At 46.3% G+C, this 14,486-nt stretch overlaps 7 protein-coding genes across 7 annotated transcripts in view; 3 read left to right on the top strand and 4 right to left on the bottom strand.

Moving 5' to 3' along the window:
- Pmar_PMAR006637 (pyruvate kinase, putative) overlaps positions 1-355 on the bottom strand; it is a gene marked incomplete at both ends in the record, with an annotated part of 515 nt that extends 160 nt beyond the window's left edge. The window contains 2 exons of the mRNA XM_002769551.1: positions 1-84; positions 132-355. The exon at positions 1-84 is cut by the window's left edge and continues 4 nt beyond it. Coding sequence (XP_002769597.1) covers positions 1-84; positions 132-355 — 308 coding nt within the window. The remainder of the gene's footprint in view (positions 85-131) is intronic.
- Positions 356-520: 165 nt separating this feature from the next.
- Pmar_PMAR006636 (RER1 protein, putative) lies at positions 521-2,172 on the top strand (the record flags this gene model as incomplete). The annotated part of the gene is made up of 8 exons (XM_002769550.1): positions 521-619; positions 1,371-1,420; positions 1,472-1,575; positions 1,619-1,730; positions 1,778-1,874; positions 1,917-2,009; positions 2,059-2,105; positions 2,148-2,172. 8 exons carry the CDS (start codon positions 521-523, stop codon positions 2,170-2,172), a joined length of 627 nt encoding a protein of 208 aa, XP_002769596.1.
- A 179-nt stretch (positions 2,173-2,351) lies between these two features.
- Positions 2,352-4,436, top strand: Pmar_PMAR006635 (protein disulfide-isomerase A6 precursor, putative; the record flags this gene model as incomplete). The annotated part of the gene is made up of 14 exons (XM_002769549.1): positions 2,352-2,481; positions 2,529-2,605; positions 2,658-2,736; positions 2,786-2,886; positions 2,930-3,052; positions 3,273-3,336; positions 3,384-3,478; positions 3,521-3,580; positions 3,631-3,725; positions 3,778-3,845; positions 3,902-3,997; positions 4,044-4,128; positions 4,170-4,281; positions 4,329-4,436. The coding sequence occupies 14 exons, from the start codon at positions 2,352-2,354 to the stop codon at positions 4,434-4,436; spliced, it is 1,293 nt and encodes a 430-aa protein (XP_002769595.1).
- A 1,088-nt stretch (positions 4,437-5,524) lies between these two features.
- On the bottom strand, positions 5,525-6,548 carry Pmar_PMAR006634 (hypothetical protein). Its single transcript, XM_002769548.1, has 3 exons — positions 6,467-6,548; positions 6,178-6,273; positions 5,525-6,088 (listed from the first exon to the last, which is right to left on the bottom strand). Exons 1-3 carry the CDS (start codon positions 6,524-6,526, stop codon positions 5,618-5,620), a joined length of 627 nt encoding a protein of 208 aa, XP_002769594.1. The 5' UTR covers positions 6,527-6,548; the 3' UTR covers positions 5,525-5,617.
- A 93-nt stretch (positions 6,549-6,641) lies between these two features.
- On the bottom strand, positions 6,642-8,304 carry Pmar_PMAR006633 (hypothetical protein; the record flags this gene model as incomplete). Its single annotated transcript, XM_002769547.1, has 10 exons — positions 6,642-6,824; positions 6,869-6,967; positions 7,015-7,070; positions 7,118-7,277; positions 7,330-7,396; positions 7,448-7,540; positions 7,683-7,831; positions 7,875-7,930; positions 7,986-8,081; positions 8,226-8,304. 10 exons carry the CDS (start codon positions 8,302-8,304, stop codon positions 6,642-6,644), a joined length of 1,038 nt encoding a protein of 345 aa, XP_002769593.1.
- Positions 8,305-8,804: 500 nt separating this feature from the next.
- Positions 8,805-11,596, bottom strand: Pmar_PMAR006632 (conserved hypothetical protein; the record flags this gene model as incomplete). Its single annotated transcript, XM_002769546.1, has 10 exons — positions 8,805-8,873; positions 9,906-10,085; positions 10,275-10,394; positions 10,477-10,536; positions 10,583-10,658; positions 10,754-10,868; positions 10,914-11,012; positions 11,061-11,152; positions 11,301-11,438; positions 11,487-11,596. The coding sequence occupies 10 exons, from the start codon at positions 11,594-11,596 to the stop codon at positions 8,805-8,807; spliced, it is 1,059 nt and encodes a 352-aa protein (XP_002769592.1).
- A 1,644-nt stretch (positions 11,597-13,240) lies between these two features.
- Positions 13,241-14,048, top strand: Pmar_PMAR006631 (hypothetical protein; the record flags this gene model as incomplete). Its single annotated transcript, XM_002769545.1, has 4 exons — positions 13,241-13,270; positions 13,369-13,455; positions 13,617-13,745; positions 14,034-14,048. The coding sequence occupies 4 exons, from the start codon at positions 13,241-13,243 to the stop codon at positions 14,046-14,048; spliced, it is 261 nt and encodes an 86-aa protein (XP_002769591.1).
- Positions 14,049-14,486: the final 438 nt, after the last annotated feature.

The following is a 14,486-nucleotide window of genomic DNA, read 5'->3' as shown; positions in this document are numbered from 1 at the left end:
TTCCCAGGACGCTGCTTCAATGCCTCTCGGATACGCTGGACCGTAGCACCGTGGGTTTCAAAATCACCATGAGAAAAATTGAGTCTGAAATTAACAGCCTCAGCTACGATCATCACAAATGTAATAATTACCTCGCCACGTTCATACCCTGATCGATCATCTTTACCAAGGTATCAACATCCCAACATGATGGTCCCATAGTGCATATGATCTTGGTCTTCCTCCCAAAAGTATCACTAGGATTAGAACTCCACTTAGACAATGCCGCCATGTTATCAGATAGCACTATGGAAGCTTGACCATACACGCAGTGGTCCTTGATAAAACGTCCGGTGTATCCATGGGTCGACAACATTGTGGGAGACAAAAAACTAAATCGCCACAGACGAGGCTTTCACCGTAGTCCCCGGACTGCGCAAGACAGTAGCGCGCGCCCATTCAATCGATTTGTGGGGGTTCCATTGCTGTGGTAAGTCCATGGATATCAGTAAATTGCCGGAATAACAGCAACGATTCATTGATGTCTGATAATCGGATAAGTTTCACACAAGAAGGAGACTCCATGAGCCCAGTTCGTGCAGCCATCAGGGTGAAGTTACTGAATTTCTGGCGGCCAGAAGTGAGCGACTGTTGTTGGCAATCACTTGTTAATCTTTCTCATACCGGCCGTCTGTAATGTATCAGCTCAGTGATCGGATCATTGTATCGTGATGCTGATCAGGGCTTTCGACTCCTCTCCAAATCTCAACGATATCTCATTTCCTCTTCAAATTCCCACTTTTGGTGGAAACTGAACGATTTTGGAAGGCTCTCATATACTGGCTTGGCGATCTGTTGCCCTTACTAAGGCGAGTCGAATGTCCCAGTGTTCAAGACCTGATCGCTGGGTGCCTGATAAAATCCTGATACATGAGCTTTGCGGAAGAACTTGATGACACTATCCAATGAGAGGCAATATCATCAGATAAATAATACCTGATTTCTATCACAATAGTGTCACTAGCGTAATGCTCGGGAAAGGGGAAAGGGCATCCCAGAGCACGGAAGCTCATCTCCCACACGATGAGAGATCATCACAGAGTTCATTGGAGAGATCACTAATAACAAGAAAAGGGCAAGACATGTAAGGCCTACATGCCGGCCGCCATCCCCTGTGGGGAATGTGTCTAATGTATCCCCTAACTGATCGGTCGCTTATGTTGACATGATCACCTACAGTGGCTACTTAATTTCTGGTAAATCTTGGGCCTACCATAAGATACCACTCCTGCGCCTTTTCATGTAATTATTTCCACTTCATGATGGAGCCTTCTGCCCTAGATGGTGTTATGTCATCGTCATCATCATCAACCGGAGGGGATGCCCACCAGATAGTACGACCGTCCTTCCCTGTTCGAACTGCCCGAGGCCTCTCTCGAATGTGATGGAACCACCATCTTAACTATCACTATATCTCCCTCTGTTGTTGAAGGTACACCTATTACCTCGAGAAGACCACAATCTGGTCGAAGAGCCGTTGGTTGGCCTTCCTCACAGCATGCGTTTTATACGGTATCAGAGTATACCTCCTCCAGGGTGATCAGACTACGCCTTACTGCCATTCACCATTGATTATTAGGTTTTTACATCATCACCTATGCCTGGTCTATCTACCTACTCAATCTGTTTATAGGCTTTATATCCCCTCAAGTGGACGACGAGGATAGCAACTCTCCCGTTCTACCAACGCGGTAATCATAACTATGCAAGAGGTTATGGCAGTAATTCTTCTTCTCAGAGATTCGGATGAATTCAGACCGTTCCAGCGCAGACTGCCAGAGTTCGTATTCTGGAAGAGGGCCATGCAAGCGACAGTAATCTCCATCACTATGACGGTAGCCTCATTCACCCCGCCCACTTTGATAATTCCCTCTCAGTTTTTCCCTTTCTTCGACCTACCCGTGTTCTGGCCTATCCTCTTGATGTACTTTATAATGCTTTTCACTCTCACTATGAAGCAACAGATAAAGGTACATACAATGGCACCGCTATGATGGTGATCTTATTGTTGTACTTCAGCATATGATAAAACGTAGATATGTGCCTTGGTCGCATGGGAAGAAATCGTAGTACTCCATACTACTCTTTTGCAACATCACATCGTGTAGGTATAAGGGGAAAGAAATGAAGTGATCGAAGTGATCGTTAAATTGGCAGCGAGGAAGGGAAGAAGAGGACGATTGACTTAATACCAATACATCCGCTACTGGCAGGGACCATTCTCTTACATTTTCTGCACCGTCTAGCTCAGAGTGCCACGTGGCAGTATTATTCAACTCCATCATAGTTCACCTTGGTGTGGTATATCCACGATGTTATTATTTTTCCTCTCTCTCATCTGCCTACTGAGCGAGTGTACGCTGGCCGGTGCTCTCTATGGCAAGAAGAGTTCCTTCGTTCAAGTGTTGGACGCTCAAACATTCACCAAAACGGTTGTTCAAAGTAGTAGCATAATTGCCATTATCGCCATCGTTTTATTGGTGTTGTAGGTAATGAATTGTGGGTAGTGGAGTTCTATGCTGATTGGTGTGGTCATTGTCAACAATTTGCACCTGAATATGAGAAGGTAATCGGAAGGTCCCCGGTTCTATTCCCACCAGGGGTATTTTCTTCCTCAGGCTGCCAGTGCTCTCGCGGGGATTGTCAACTTGGCGGCTGTGAATGATCAGTCGGTGATGGGTCTCTATGGTGTTCAGGGTACGTACTTATGTAGGACGCAAGTTCGATCCCTGGTGACTGCTTTTAGGCTTCCCCACTGTTAAGTTTTTTGGTGAGGACAAGTCTAAGCCTGTTGACTACAGCGGTCCAAGGGAAGCCAAGGGGCTGGTCAAATATGCTCTCTCACATGTGACCGTGCATGAGTATTATCTTGTGATTTGGTAATATATAGGCTAAGAAGATCGCGAACGATCGACTCGCTGAGAAATCCAAGCCGAAGAAGGCCAAGAAGGACTCTGGTGGTAAATCCAAGAAGGCCGACACGCAACCGGAGGGGAATGAGGATGACGTCATTGTAGGGTTTCGAGTCGGTGTGGGAATATGTACAGGGTCCACTACATGTGCTAATGACAATATGAAAGTTCTTTACGAATTTAGGGGAGTAGTTGTTGGTTATTGTATTCCCTAAGCCGTGTGTAGATCTCCATAATGTAGCTCTGAAGACTGGTGAGCTCAACTGGAGAAATCAAACATGGTTTAGGTGATGATGTTATCTTTAGTCATGTCGTCAGTAGGCTCTCACTGGCAGCAATTTCGACAAGTTAGTTATGCAAGATCCGAAGTCAGTGTGGTTTGTCGGTGAGCATTCCTGTGTCACAGTGAATATTATCAGTTCTAATTATCAGAGTTTTACGCCCCTTGGTGTGGTCATTGTAAAGCATTGGCTCCTCATTGGACGGCAGCAGCTACTAAGATGAAAGGACGAGTCAAGTTTGGGAAAGTGACCCTCTCATTAGATCAACCTTGTGATGTGATTCACCAGGTTGATGCCACTGAAGAGCAGTCCTTGGCCCAGAGGTTCGGCGTGCAGGGCTTCCCTACTGTAGATAGCTACTACTAGGATCCTGCCTAACCCACGCTTGCCTAACTCAGATCAAACTATTCCCAGGTGGGAAGAAGTCGGATGGCCTTGCAGTTGACTATCAGGAACAGCGGGAAACCAGTAGTATAGTCGAGTTCGCCGAGAAGTAGGTTCACTGTACTCAGTCCTCTCATCTTGTTGGTGACTTAACCATTTAGATATCTGAGTTATGCTATAGAGGCGACCCAGTTACTTAGTCAGGACGACTTTGAGGACAACTGCAACAGTAGTGGAAATCGTCAATGTCGTTCCTTCGTAATTTTGATGGGTTTCGATCATCAGGTCGTGTCTGCGTTATCGCCATTTTACCCCATATATTGGACTCAGGAGCCCAGGGGAGGAATGCTTACATCGAGGAGTACAATGCTGCCATCAAAGGTAGCAGTAGCCTCACCGTATGCCCACGCTAATCTCCTCATTGTAGCTAACCCTGGTATTCCTGTTCATTATTACTGGTCGCAAGGTGGGGACCAATTTGAGTTCGAGGAAGCTCTTCGACTACAGTTCGGGTAGTTACGCAATTACTTCATAGTCCACAGTATCCCTTCAGCTATCCGGCGTTGGTGGCGGTCCATTTATCAAAAGGCCACTATGGAGTTCATCGTGGGGGGTTCGACGAGGCCAATATCAGAGAATTTGTGTCGGGTCTAATGGCTGGGAAGGTATATCGTCAAACCTCAACCATTCACATGATCACATCTTCGCTCAGGTTACCCTCGATCCAATTCCTAAGAATCTTCCTAAGCTGCATACTGTCACCCAGTGGGATGGTAAGGACGCTCAGCAAGAGCCTGAGGAGGATATGGTAGCGACTTGAGTCGTTCTAGTGGGAGGATAAGCGACCTTATTTTTAGGAACTCTAATGACTACTCATAAGTGTTTTTCAAGATATTGTTATCGTGTTCAGTTGGAAGGAGCAGGGGGGAATGCATATGAAGCGATTGAGTGACTCCAGTAAGGATAAAGGCACTCTCTTCACTTTTAGTATCGAATGAATAGGCATATACTACTGAACTGAGGGTTTTGTCTCATCGACCAAGTTATATCGCAGCATTAGCATCTAGAGTCGTCACACGGGTGTTTCGGTGTGTAATATGCACGTGCGTGCGAATGATCCTTCCCTTGAACATGGTGCAAGTTCCAAACGAACTGTGTATGGCAGCATATACTGGAAGAAGAGGAATTCCACATGATCTCGCGGATCGAGGCCATTAGAATACGTACAAATCTGTGGCAATCGCTGGAGCTGAGCTGAGCTGAATCCAGCACGAGAGATCAGAATCCGAGATATATCATGAAATAATCTAGTTCAGTGCCGTGCTTCCTTCGGCCTTACTAGTTAGGCGATCTACTGGATATTCGCTTCCTCGTATGATAGGACGAGGCAAGTCCTATACTTGACAAATCCGGATTCTCACTATCTACAGAGAGAATTCCTATCTATCAAGGCTGCTCAGGATAGAGCGACTGTGGTCGCGTTTAATTCGATTACCATCTCTTAGTTGCGATGATTATCAACTGATATACTTCACTGATTCAGTTGCTTATGGTTGATCGGCAATAGATTCACCCATAGCTGAACTCACTTGACTGCTTGCGACTTATTGAAGCAGTCACAGCATAGCTGATGACGTACCAAAGATTACCCCTCGACGATATTTATGAGATAGCTACTGTCAATGCTCATCCCAATACGACAATTCTTAGCCTCTGAATCACGTAATCCACCATTGTTACGACTCAACATGAAAACAGAACAGATAAGATCATCATCTTTGTCTTACATTAGACAAGTGATCGGTGATCCTCCTCCCTGCTGCGACTTATGCATCATACGACCCTCAACTGCAACAGAAGCAGTTTTACGAGGAGGAAAGGGAAGAACGATGCAAGAATGTCTTCAATACGATAATGTACTATTAATAAATGATATCAACGGACCAAACCAACACCGTCCTGCTTTAGACTTTCATCAGCTACCATCACCTCGTCATCATATCAATGACGTTGAGACCTTGGCCTCGTCCACGTCTCTGAATCCCCACCCTTCGACGTTTCCCGTTGCTGTTCATCTCGTAGATAGCACTGTCGTTCATTGAGAGGAAGGTACTGCAACCTCTTCTCTGGCGACAGTCCAACTCGATGTTCCAGTGGTGTACCATGCACTCTCGTCAAATCCATGCCATCAGTCTGTACTGCACTTTCCTCCAACTTCGAAACGGTGCGGGAGAACATCCTGTCATCAGTCGAAGTGGCTTCATCTCTAGTATCATCAAATCGATCACCGTGGCGTGCGCGAAAGCGTTTATCTCTACATGCTTTGATGAGCCTCTTTAGGACCAGTCGAACCGTATTGAAGGGGAGACAGTCGACTTCGTACTCTCGTTGAAGGAGGAGTTGGAACTCACGCGTGGCGAAGATGCATTCGGGGACACCGACTTCACGGAGACGATCAGCGAATGACCAAGGCTGAGGGAAAACAAAGGTGCTCAAAAAGTTGAAATGTTCGATAGAAGTTACAATTGACGGTGTAGAGGCTGGAATCGAATTATTCTTACCGGAATCCTCCCAGCGATAAATCCTCTAATTATAGGATAAGTCCTCTCAATAAGGGGATCATGCATATGGTAGATGTCACTGGTCTCTGATGGTGGCTAAAGAGAGGGACCAATATCGTCAGCTATACTCTACACAATCACAATTACGATGTCCATGCCTATACAGCCTCGATGAGGCAAAACTCACTAGGAAGATCTGTTCTGTCGGCGTTAACAACACGAAAGAGATGCACAGCAAGCAAATGGCCCCAAGACGACGAGTTGAGGAGATGACGATTCCCTTCCTCACCAGTCCACCATCAATGGCTAGACCAATGAATCGCGTATTCCTTGGCGGTTGTACTGACATTTCTGATAATATACGGTCAACTGCAACGAGCCCTGACATCGGAGGTTCGATCCCTGCACCCGACAACTCGACAACAAGATAATTCTATCGGCTACTGCATGTAACAACAAAGTAATTATTGAAAGGATTGCCCACCACTCTCGAGCTTGAGGAGCGTCTTCTTACCGCTGCCGTGGTCAGTACCAGGCGCAGCAGCATTCTTCAATTCCAACCCCACCACTATGGAATCATCGTCTTTATTAATTTGCCCCATCAACTCACAGAACTCCGGAAGGCCTTTACCAGCCGAACCGTCGAACTGATGTGAATCTCATAAACGACACAGCCCTACGTCAAGCCTACCTTAGCCATTATCGGCCCTTTTTTGTAAGAGCCCACTATCAAAGTGACGACTATTTGTGTACCTTCTGGACAGCGTAGATAAAGACTGCAATATCCTTCCTGAAGATGATAGTTGCGACAAAGATGGTATCACAATGGAGGCGCACCTTCTTGGTATTAGCATTGCCGTTGGGGTAGAACTCCAGGAGCATATCCCGAATGCCTATATAATCGATCATGTGATCGATAAGCTAGATATATAGGGCCTACCTGCAGCCGTGAAGATAGGACTGTACAGGCTTGCTCCACGAGGTGCAGCGGCTAACTTGGAAGATATTTTCGATATCTTCCATTCCACCGTAGATACATCACGATTCTCCACTACTAACACTTCCCGCCGTATTAGATTGTTCAACGACAACCTATGAATCTTCAAAGGGGGGTGTTCTCAGGCTATTCAGATGAGCACATTCACTACTTACTTTAATTTCTCCCCTGCCCATCTCATACACCTTCGACACGTCTAAGATGTCAACGCCAACAGTGACACTACAAGAACAACAAGATTCCAATGAAGCCCAATGTACAGCAGCATTCCACCTGTCAGTAACGTTATCGATTTCCGCGTCGAGCAAACAGAAATTGGAGTGTCCATGACCCATACGTGAGTCGTAAATATCCTCATCAGGAGCTCTGAGAGATATTTGGAAGAGAGAAACTGCCACGCTGAATCACCACTGCGATCTCTTTAGAGATGTAATTACCACTGGTAAATTACTGATAATTTCCGCGCCCTATCAGCGCCCATCAAATGAGTTCTCAAGATGCAGCTCACCTGTAGTGATTGCCCACAAAAAGCTGATATTTGATATTGGTTCCTTCAGGACACCAGAAAAAGACCGAACAGAAACCATCGAGAGTTGCAGTCTCACGACCTTGTGGGAAGAATTCCAACTGCATGTTACGAATCCCGCAAGCAGAGAACTGAAGACGCTTTACGTTATGTCGCCAAGACTCAGTATTCTACCTCGGGACTCCAAATGCTGACGTTTTTCGGGCACACCTTCAACTGCTCTCTAATACCTGAACGTTACGAACAGAGATATCCGGTTCGATCCCCAGACCCGCTATTTTTCACCAGTTATAGTCCATTCCACCCTTCTGGTAAGAGGATCATTCCCTGCATCTGACGTCCCCACAAGCGTAGTCAACTGCTCGTTCTCCATCCTCAAACCTACATCCAATTCATCATCATCCTACCCACCTCTCACTGCCTACCATCGACCCTGTCCTTGAGTGCCTGTATTTCCCTCTCTTGCCGTCTCATCTCCGTCATATGCTTCTGCTCGATATCGGCGATGTGAGCTCCCAGTTCTACCAGTGCGTGATCGTTTCAACAGTTCCTCAGGAATACTCCCCTTACGATTGATTCGGTATTTCCAATCATTATCCGCCATACGTCGGGACCGGTAGCACCAACAGGATGAACAAAAGGCGACTACTACAGTCAATGATGCAGCGATCGCCGTGAACAGCCCATCGATCAGTAAATGTTCAGTGGATTTTCGAGTTGCACAGAGCCGTTTATTTCCGTCTAAGAGTTCTATACTTTATGGTACAAGACCAAACCACGCCCGGACGAAAAGCAGCACGAGAATCATCAGAGTTATTCCGGTAAGTGAGAGCTGCTACTCGGATGGTCCCCCAGCGCCACAGGAAAGGCTGACCCAAACATAAATCACCAATGCCGTATGCTAATGCAGTCAAAATCACGACGGCATTCGACGTATCAATAGAGTCGATTCGACCTGTCATGAGACTCCACAAGCATATCGCATAGCCCGTCGAGGAAACTCTTCCCTGATTTGGTCACACAAAAACGCATTGAATAGATGAAGCGTGCACTGCTACAGAGGGTCGTCCATTTATAAAGTAGTAATTCCAGTTGCCGAATGGATCACTCGGGACCGTGTTCAGATTCCGACCGTCGACGCTTTTTGGACTTCAGAACGCCAAAATCAATAACCTGAAGCACCAAGTTCTACTGGACCACAGTGAACGATAGTGAATCGACGTTCCCGAACAGCGATTCGCTATCGGATCATTGTCCAGCCATTATACCTGGCTCCGCCGAGATAAATTCATTCGAAAGAGTAACGCAATGTCTTGTACCAACTGCCGGAACATGAACATTCACGGAGTATAATCACAGCAACATTTTCACACTTCTGTCCGAAGATATCTGCTCGCCGACCATTGATCGGAAGTTTCAACACGACTCAGCATAGTCCGCTTCGTCGTTGCTAAGATTCGCAGCTGGTGACCTTCCTGTGAATAGGAAGTTCGACTGGTTCTGATGAATCCTGGACCCATAATATCGCAATGAGCCGTACACCTTCTCGTAGCCCTTGCTGAATATTCCGGCTGAGTCGCCGATGAAGATCGTTGGGGCATGAACAATATCGAGTTTTTGCACTTTTTCGCCAATGTACTGAGCAACACTTCGACGGCCCCAGCGCTTTCTCTCGCAGTGAAGCCCACTGCGATAGGACAGAAGCTTCCCGGTTGCTGGATAGCGCCTATCAACATGTAGGGTATGGGCCTGTTTACCTACTGGTGCCAACTCGGTAGATAAACACCAGTAGTATCTACAAAGTCAACTCAATCTCCCTCATGGGACGGACCCTGATGTATTCTCGGCTCCAGTGAGATGCGAGGAAGGACGGCGCATCCTTGAAATTGTAGCGCACCCTCCCCGTTTCTCTACACCCCGGATCAATCATGTCGCCAGAACCGATCCACCTAGTCTCTTCTGATGGTGAGACCGTGCTCTCTCGTCGCGCCACGGCGGCCTTCGTCACCTGGCGCATGGGCCCTGTCTTCGCTCCGCCCCGGAAATTCTCAACATCGCCGTCCTTCATCACAACATTGTAGTGATCGTTGAGGAAAGCGACTAGTCACACCACCGGTGTGCCGGCTCACCCTGTCAGCGACGAGCAGGGAGGTACAGGAATTCCGATTTCCATTCCCATTATATCGCGAGCGAACGATACCTCACCTTGTAAGAAGATCCAAGCGTCGCTTTGTCGAACTTGGCGGAGGTGGAAACTTCCAGAGAGCATGCCGTTCCGCCAGACGTCACCGGCGCGGAAGACATCATCTGCTGGATGACCTTCACTTGATCATTCCTCTCCCCCTCGCGACTATCCTCTAATGCTTCATTGATAGCGGCGAGGACCTGAAGTGCATTATACCGATAACGCCTACTCAGAATACCATGATCGATCGAGGCATATCCAATATCACATGCCGGAGGACCAGCAACCTAGCGAGTAACTTACAGACGTACGACCCCTACGAATACATACACCACAACGATTCAGAGAGTTCTGTGAGGTCCGTCGATTTTGCATGAGAAGATTCTCACATCATCAGCCTCGTCATCTCCCTGTGCACGATTTTCCAGCAACGCTTTAGCTTCTAATAAAGTCTCCTTTCCCTTCTCCTTATCCGCATGTCGTTGGCATTCACCCAACCCCAACATTATCTAATCACCAACCCATCGACGAACTCCTCTCGAAAGGCAGCCAATATGTCCATTATTAACGATTCATTAATAACGAACTCACCGCGGCTTTCTTCCGCGCTTCAGACGCAGCTGGGTGGCATTTCTCACAGATTTGCAAAGCCTGTTGAATGACAAAGTGAATGGAGCCAACGCCCAATCTCCATCACCTTTTCAAACTCCTCGCAGGCTTGAGGGTATCGCTCTTGCAGCTGCAAAAAGTCACCAAGTCGACTGTGACACCGCCTGAGATAACGAATTGTCCCAAACGACTATTTAGCCTATACTTGCGGCATTGATCAACTTCCTCATTCAATGCCCAAGGTGAGCAGAAAATTCACCTGGCCAGATCCCACGGCATCTCCTCCTCCGAAAAAAGCTGCAGGCACTTACGACACTGCTCGAGATTCTCCCACGCCAACTGAAGGTCGTCCACTTCAGACTCGGCATACTCGTCTGTACGATGAGCCCTTAAGTATAACCATCTGCACTTCTGACTACCTTCGGCTCCCTTATCTCCAGCCAGCTCCTTCTCCCTCGTTGCTTTCACCATATCAACTGCCTCCTGCAGCCGATCCATTGCACTCTTTGATGACGACCCTACAGCCCATCACCGAATCCCTACGGACTTCCACTGTAGGCGTCTACCTTCCAACGCGTTATCAATATTGCCACTATTCTCTCCAACATCGGCGTTCAAGAGATCCACAGATTCTTCCTCTTTCGCCAACAAACAATCCCTGCATTACACAATGAGCATCGACTAACACTTCAAATTTGAGGGTAATAAAATTCCAGCAAAATCCACTTCGATAACCGTAAAGCCTCAAGAGTTTCGTGGCGAGCGACATATACTCCAGACCTATCTCGAGCCGCCCTCCCACCCACCCGAAATCGAAAAGCACCGCCGCCATAGCTTTGCACGTATCCGTTCCTTCCCTCCTGCAAGTGATCTCACAAGCGTCACCAAGCAAGTTACATGCCCGATCGATATCACCCTTTTCCCGAGCGATCCTCGCCAATTGTCTGCACATTCACAACTCCTGTACAAACGAATCAAACACTTTCTATCACCTGAGCTCATCAGGATCGCTAGTCAATAGCTCCTGGCCAGCCACAGACTCCATTCCTTCCTCCACGGCCACTCCCGGAGTAGCCGATGTGTCACTGCACTGCGCAGTCATGAGGTAAATGAATCGCGCTACAGCAAGCATCTCCCTAACTGTTTACAACTACAACACAGCTGCGACAACAGAAAACACATCGATAGTTAACTACACATCGAACAATGAAGAGATTTCGCATATACTCCTTCGGTTTTTGCACGACGTTCATAAAACCTACTTCGAATCCTATCCATACCACACCTCGGCGAATTCGTCAATATTCGCCTCGACGATCATGACGATTCATTCGAATCATTCTGCCATTGATAAAGCCCTAATAGGCAATCTTCCCAGTCCCGATACAGGCGAATAACAGTCCTTCCTCTAGATACCGTAGACCGGAGAACTCCCCCTATTACGCGAGATCACTCCTCTACCAAACTCGGAGAGGTGAACAGGTATATCTGCATAAATTACGGGCAGTATGATAAGCTTCTTCATGACAGAAACTCTGTTTATGGAACCTTCCCTAGCACTGTGAAACCGATACGGAGAATAGATCGGGGTTCACAACAAAACAAGATCTACATCAATTGCAGTGTTAGTAACGCATACGTCTGAAGTCCAACCTGAGAATTATCGTCCTCCGCGTTCGGCCAGCCGTTTCATGTCGGGCGATCGCTACCTTCCTGATTCCACAAACTTCAGTTTCGTAATACTCAACAATCCTACTTCCTCTTTCGTTTACAGCCAATCTCAGAAGAGTAAAATCATTCTTGGTAATGCACCTATACATACCGGCACCATCAGCAACCCACTCCAAGTCGACTATCTCAGTGTGCGTCGTTGTAGTACAGCCCGAAAGTATATTGCACAGTAGAATATACGATAATCTGTAGTAATACACTGCCAGAACTACACAAAGAGATGGTAAATGACATACCATCCATGTCGTTAAACCGAAGTTGCCCCTGACAAATTCGAGCTTGATCTGAGGAAGTGTAAGATCTGGCAAGAATGCAAGATTGCACCAATAGTTATCATCTCGTCTCCTTCCATGATGGAAAATGTTTCGATCCAATCGAGCTTGTCACGAACACGACGTTTCCACGACTGTACAGATATCGCTACAGTCGCTGCCTTGTCAGAATCTCATCAACCTTCTCGCAGTTGTCGTATTAATATCACTTGTTGGAAATGAAAAGGCAACTACGAAGAATGGACACCCTAAGGCAGGAAGCCTCAGTCGACCCCGCTGAGGAGATAACAAAAATTGTAAATTAACCTCACACTTCGTCAATGTATGAAGCTCAATTATCATTCAGGTCGATGGATGGATTATGAAAATCCACAATGCTATTTTTAATAAGGAAATCGTTAAGCCTGCCTTAGCTTCCGAAAAGAGAGGTGATGGGATATCATCATTCCCTTTCCAATTCAGGACTTCGTTCCACATCAGGCTCAATAAACTCAAGACTATTCGATGAAGTACCCGCACCTATCTCGAGATCATCAACACTACTGCTTAACGATGTTCTTTCACAGAGGAAGCTTTCCGATTCCAGTGACAGTTCGAATCCTTCGAGTGTTGATGATGATGACGATGACGAGAAAGCAGAAGACGATTATGATGAAGAGGATAAGGATCCCTTCAGACTCTATTATAAACCACGGAGCACTGGATGGCTGGTAAGCTTTCAAATAAAGCATTGAAATATTACAATGTCGATCAATCGGGAAGATATGAATGAGGTTTGCTCTTCGTGGTGATGACAGTAAAGGAATTCTGATAAAATTTTGTATTGTTTTATTTTGTTTTCTCCAACTTTGATTCGTGCCTTATTCAACAGGTACGCTTTATGCACTCCCTCGCATTGAACGAGGAGGGTATTCTAAAAAAGAAGGAAGTAGATAAGATAGTGGATCTCAGATCCAAGGTGGGACATGATACTTTCAGAACACAAATCTCTTCAATTCAAAATCAGTTATTAGTATCTGATATCGATTCCAATATGATTGGGAATAGATTGATACCATACTCCAAGGGAATTGATCTGATTCACAGTCTCAGCTGAGTGTAGAAAGCCTCCTCTTTCAGTACGCACGTGCCGAGTTCGCTGCCAACACTGAGACGACATTGGCCTTGTCGACTCTGCAAGCTGAGGTTGTCGAATACCTCTCTGATCTCGAGATCAAGATTCATCATCGTAAATCAGACCATCCCAGAGTAATAAACCAATGCTCATCATCTTAGTTCATACCACTCTTTTTGCAATTCTCAGCTTTCACTCCTCAACTCGCGCAATTCCATGACTTTTGTAAGACAACCTGTCGTCAGCTTGAAAGGCAGAATTCTTGGTAAATATAAACCCTTCCGAACTTCCATCTACCCCTTGCAGATTTGTTCACTGCTGAACGACGACGTACGAGAAACATCCAACATAGGCACGCCTATGCGAGTTTCTGGCATATGTAAAGTTGGAACTCTACAATAGGAAAATGTAATCAGTTTTAGGTATCGCATAAGTGAGCAATCTAAATACCTCATACCTCGTGGAAATGGAAAGCGAAAGTGAGTTTATAGATCTTACTCAGCAACCAGTGTTGGAATATATATTTACCTCCTACACCTGGGCTCAGGAGTTTTCCCATTATATTATGAATACCCTAAAAATCTAATAATGGAATATTATATTCATACAGTGTGAAAAATCAACGAGTATTATCAAATTTGCTGCGTTCCTCCATACTATCATCAACACGCGTAGTTCATCATGGGCATATTATCCAACACTCAGGTCGATGGACAATAAGTCGGCAGCTCCAAAAAATCACTCAGACGATGCCAAGAGAACCAATGCTAAACCACAGCTCAAGTCAGCCGACTTATCAACGATCCTTAGCGTCACCATATCGAAGTCTCTCAGGGTACTCAGGATGTTGTCTATGAGGAACTGGCCTTTGGAAG

The sequence above is a fragment of the Perkinsus marinus genome (assembly GCF_000006405.1).
Source record: "Perkinsus marinus ATCC 50983 genomic scaffold scf_1104296965578, whole genome shotgun sequence".
NCBI classification, from domain to species: Eukaryota; Perkinsozoa; order Perkinsida; family Perkinsidae; genus Perkinsus; species Perkinsus marinus.
This window is presented reverse-complemented; position numbering and strand designations above follow the sequence as displayed.

Bases quoted from the DNA above. Each gene is read 5' to 3' on its own strand.
- Pmar_PMAR006634 (XM_002769548.1), bottom strand. From the start codon at position 6,526: ATGTCAGTACAACCGCCAAGGAATACGCGATTCATTGGTCTAGCCATT. The intron at 6,274-6,466 runs GTGAGGAAGGGA...CCCTCTCTTTAG, and splicing joins TAGCCATTGATGGTGGACTG to CCACCATCAGAGACCAGTGA. The intron at 6,089-6,177 runs GTAAGAATAATT...GTTTTCCCTCAG, and splicing joins TTATCGCTGGGAGGATTCCG to CCTTGGTCATTCGCTGATCG.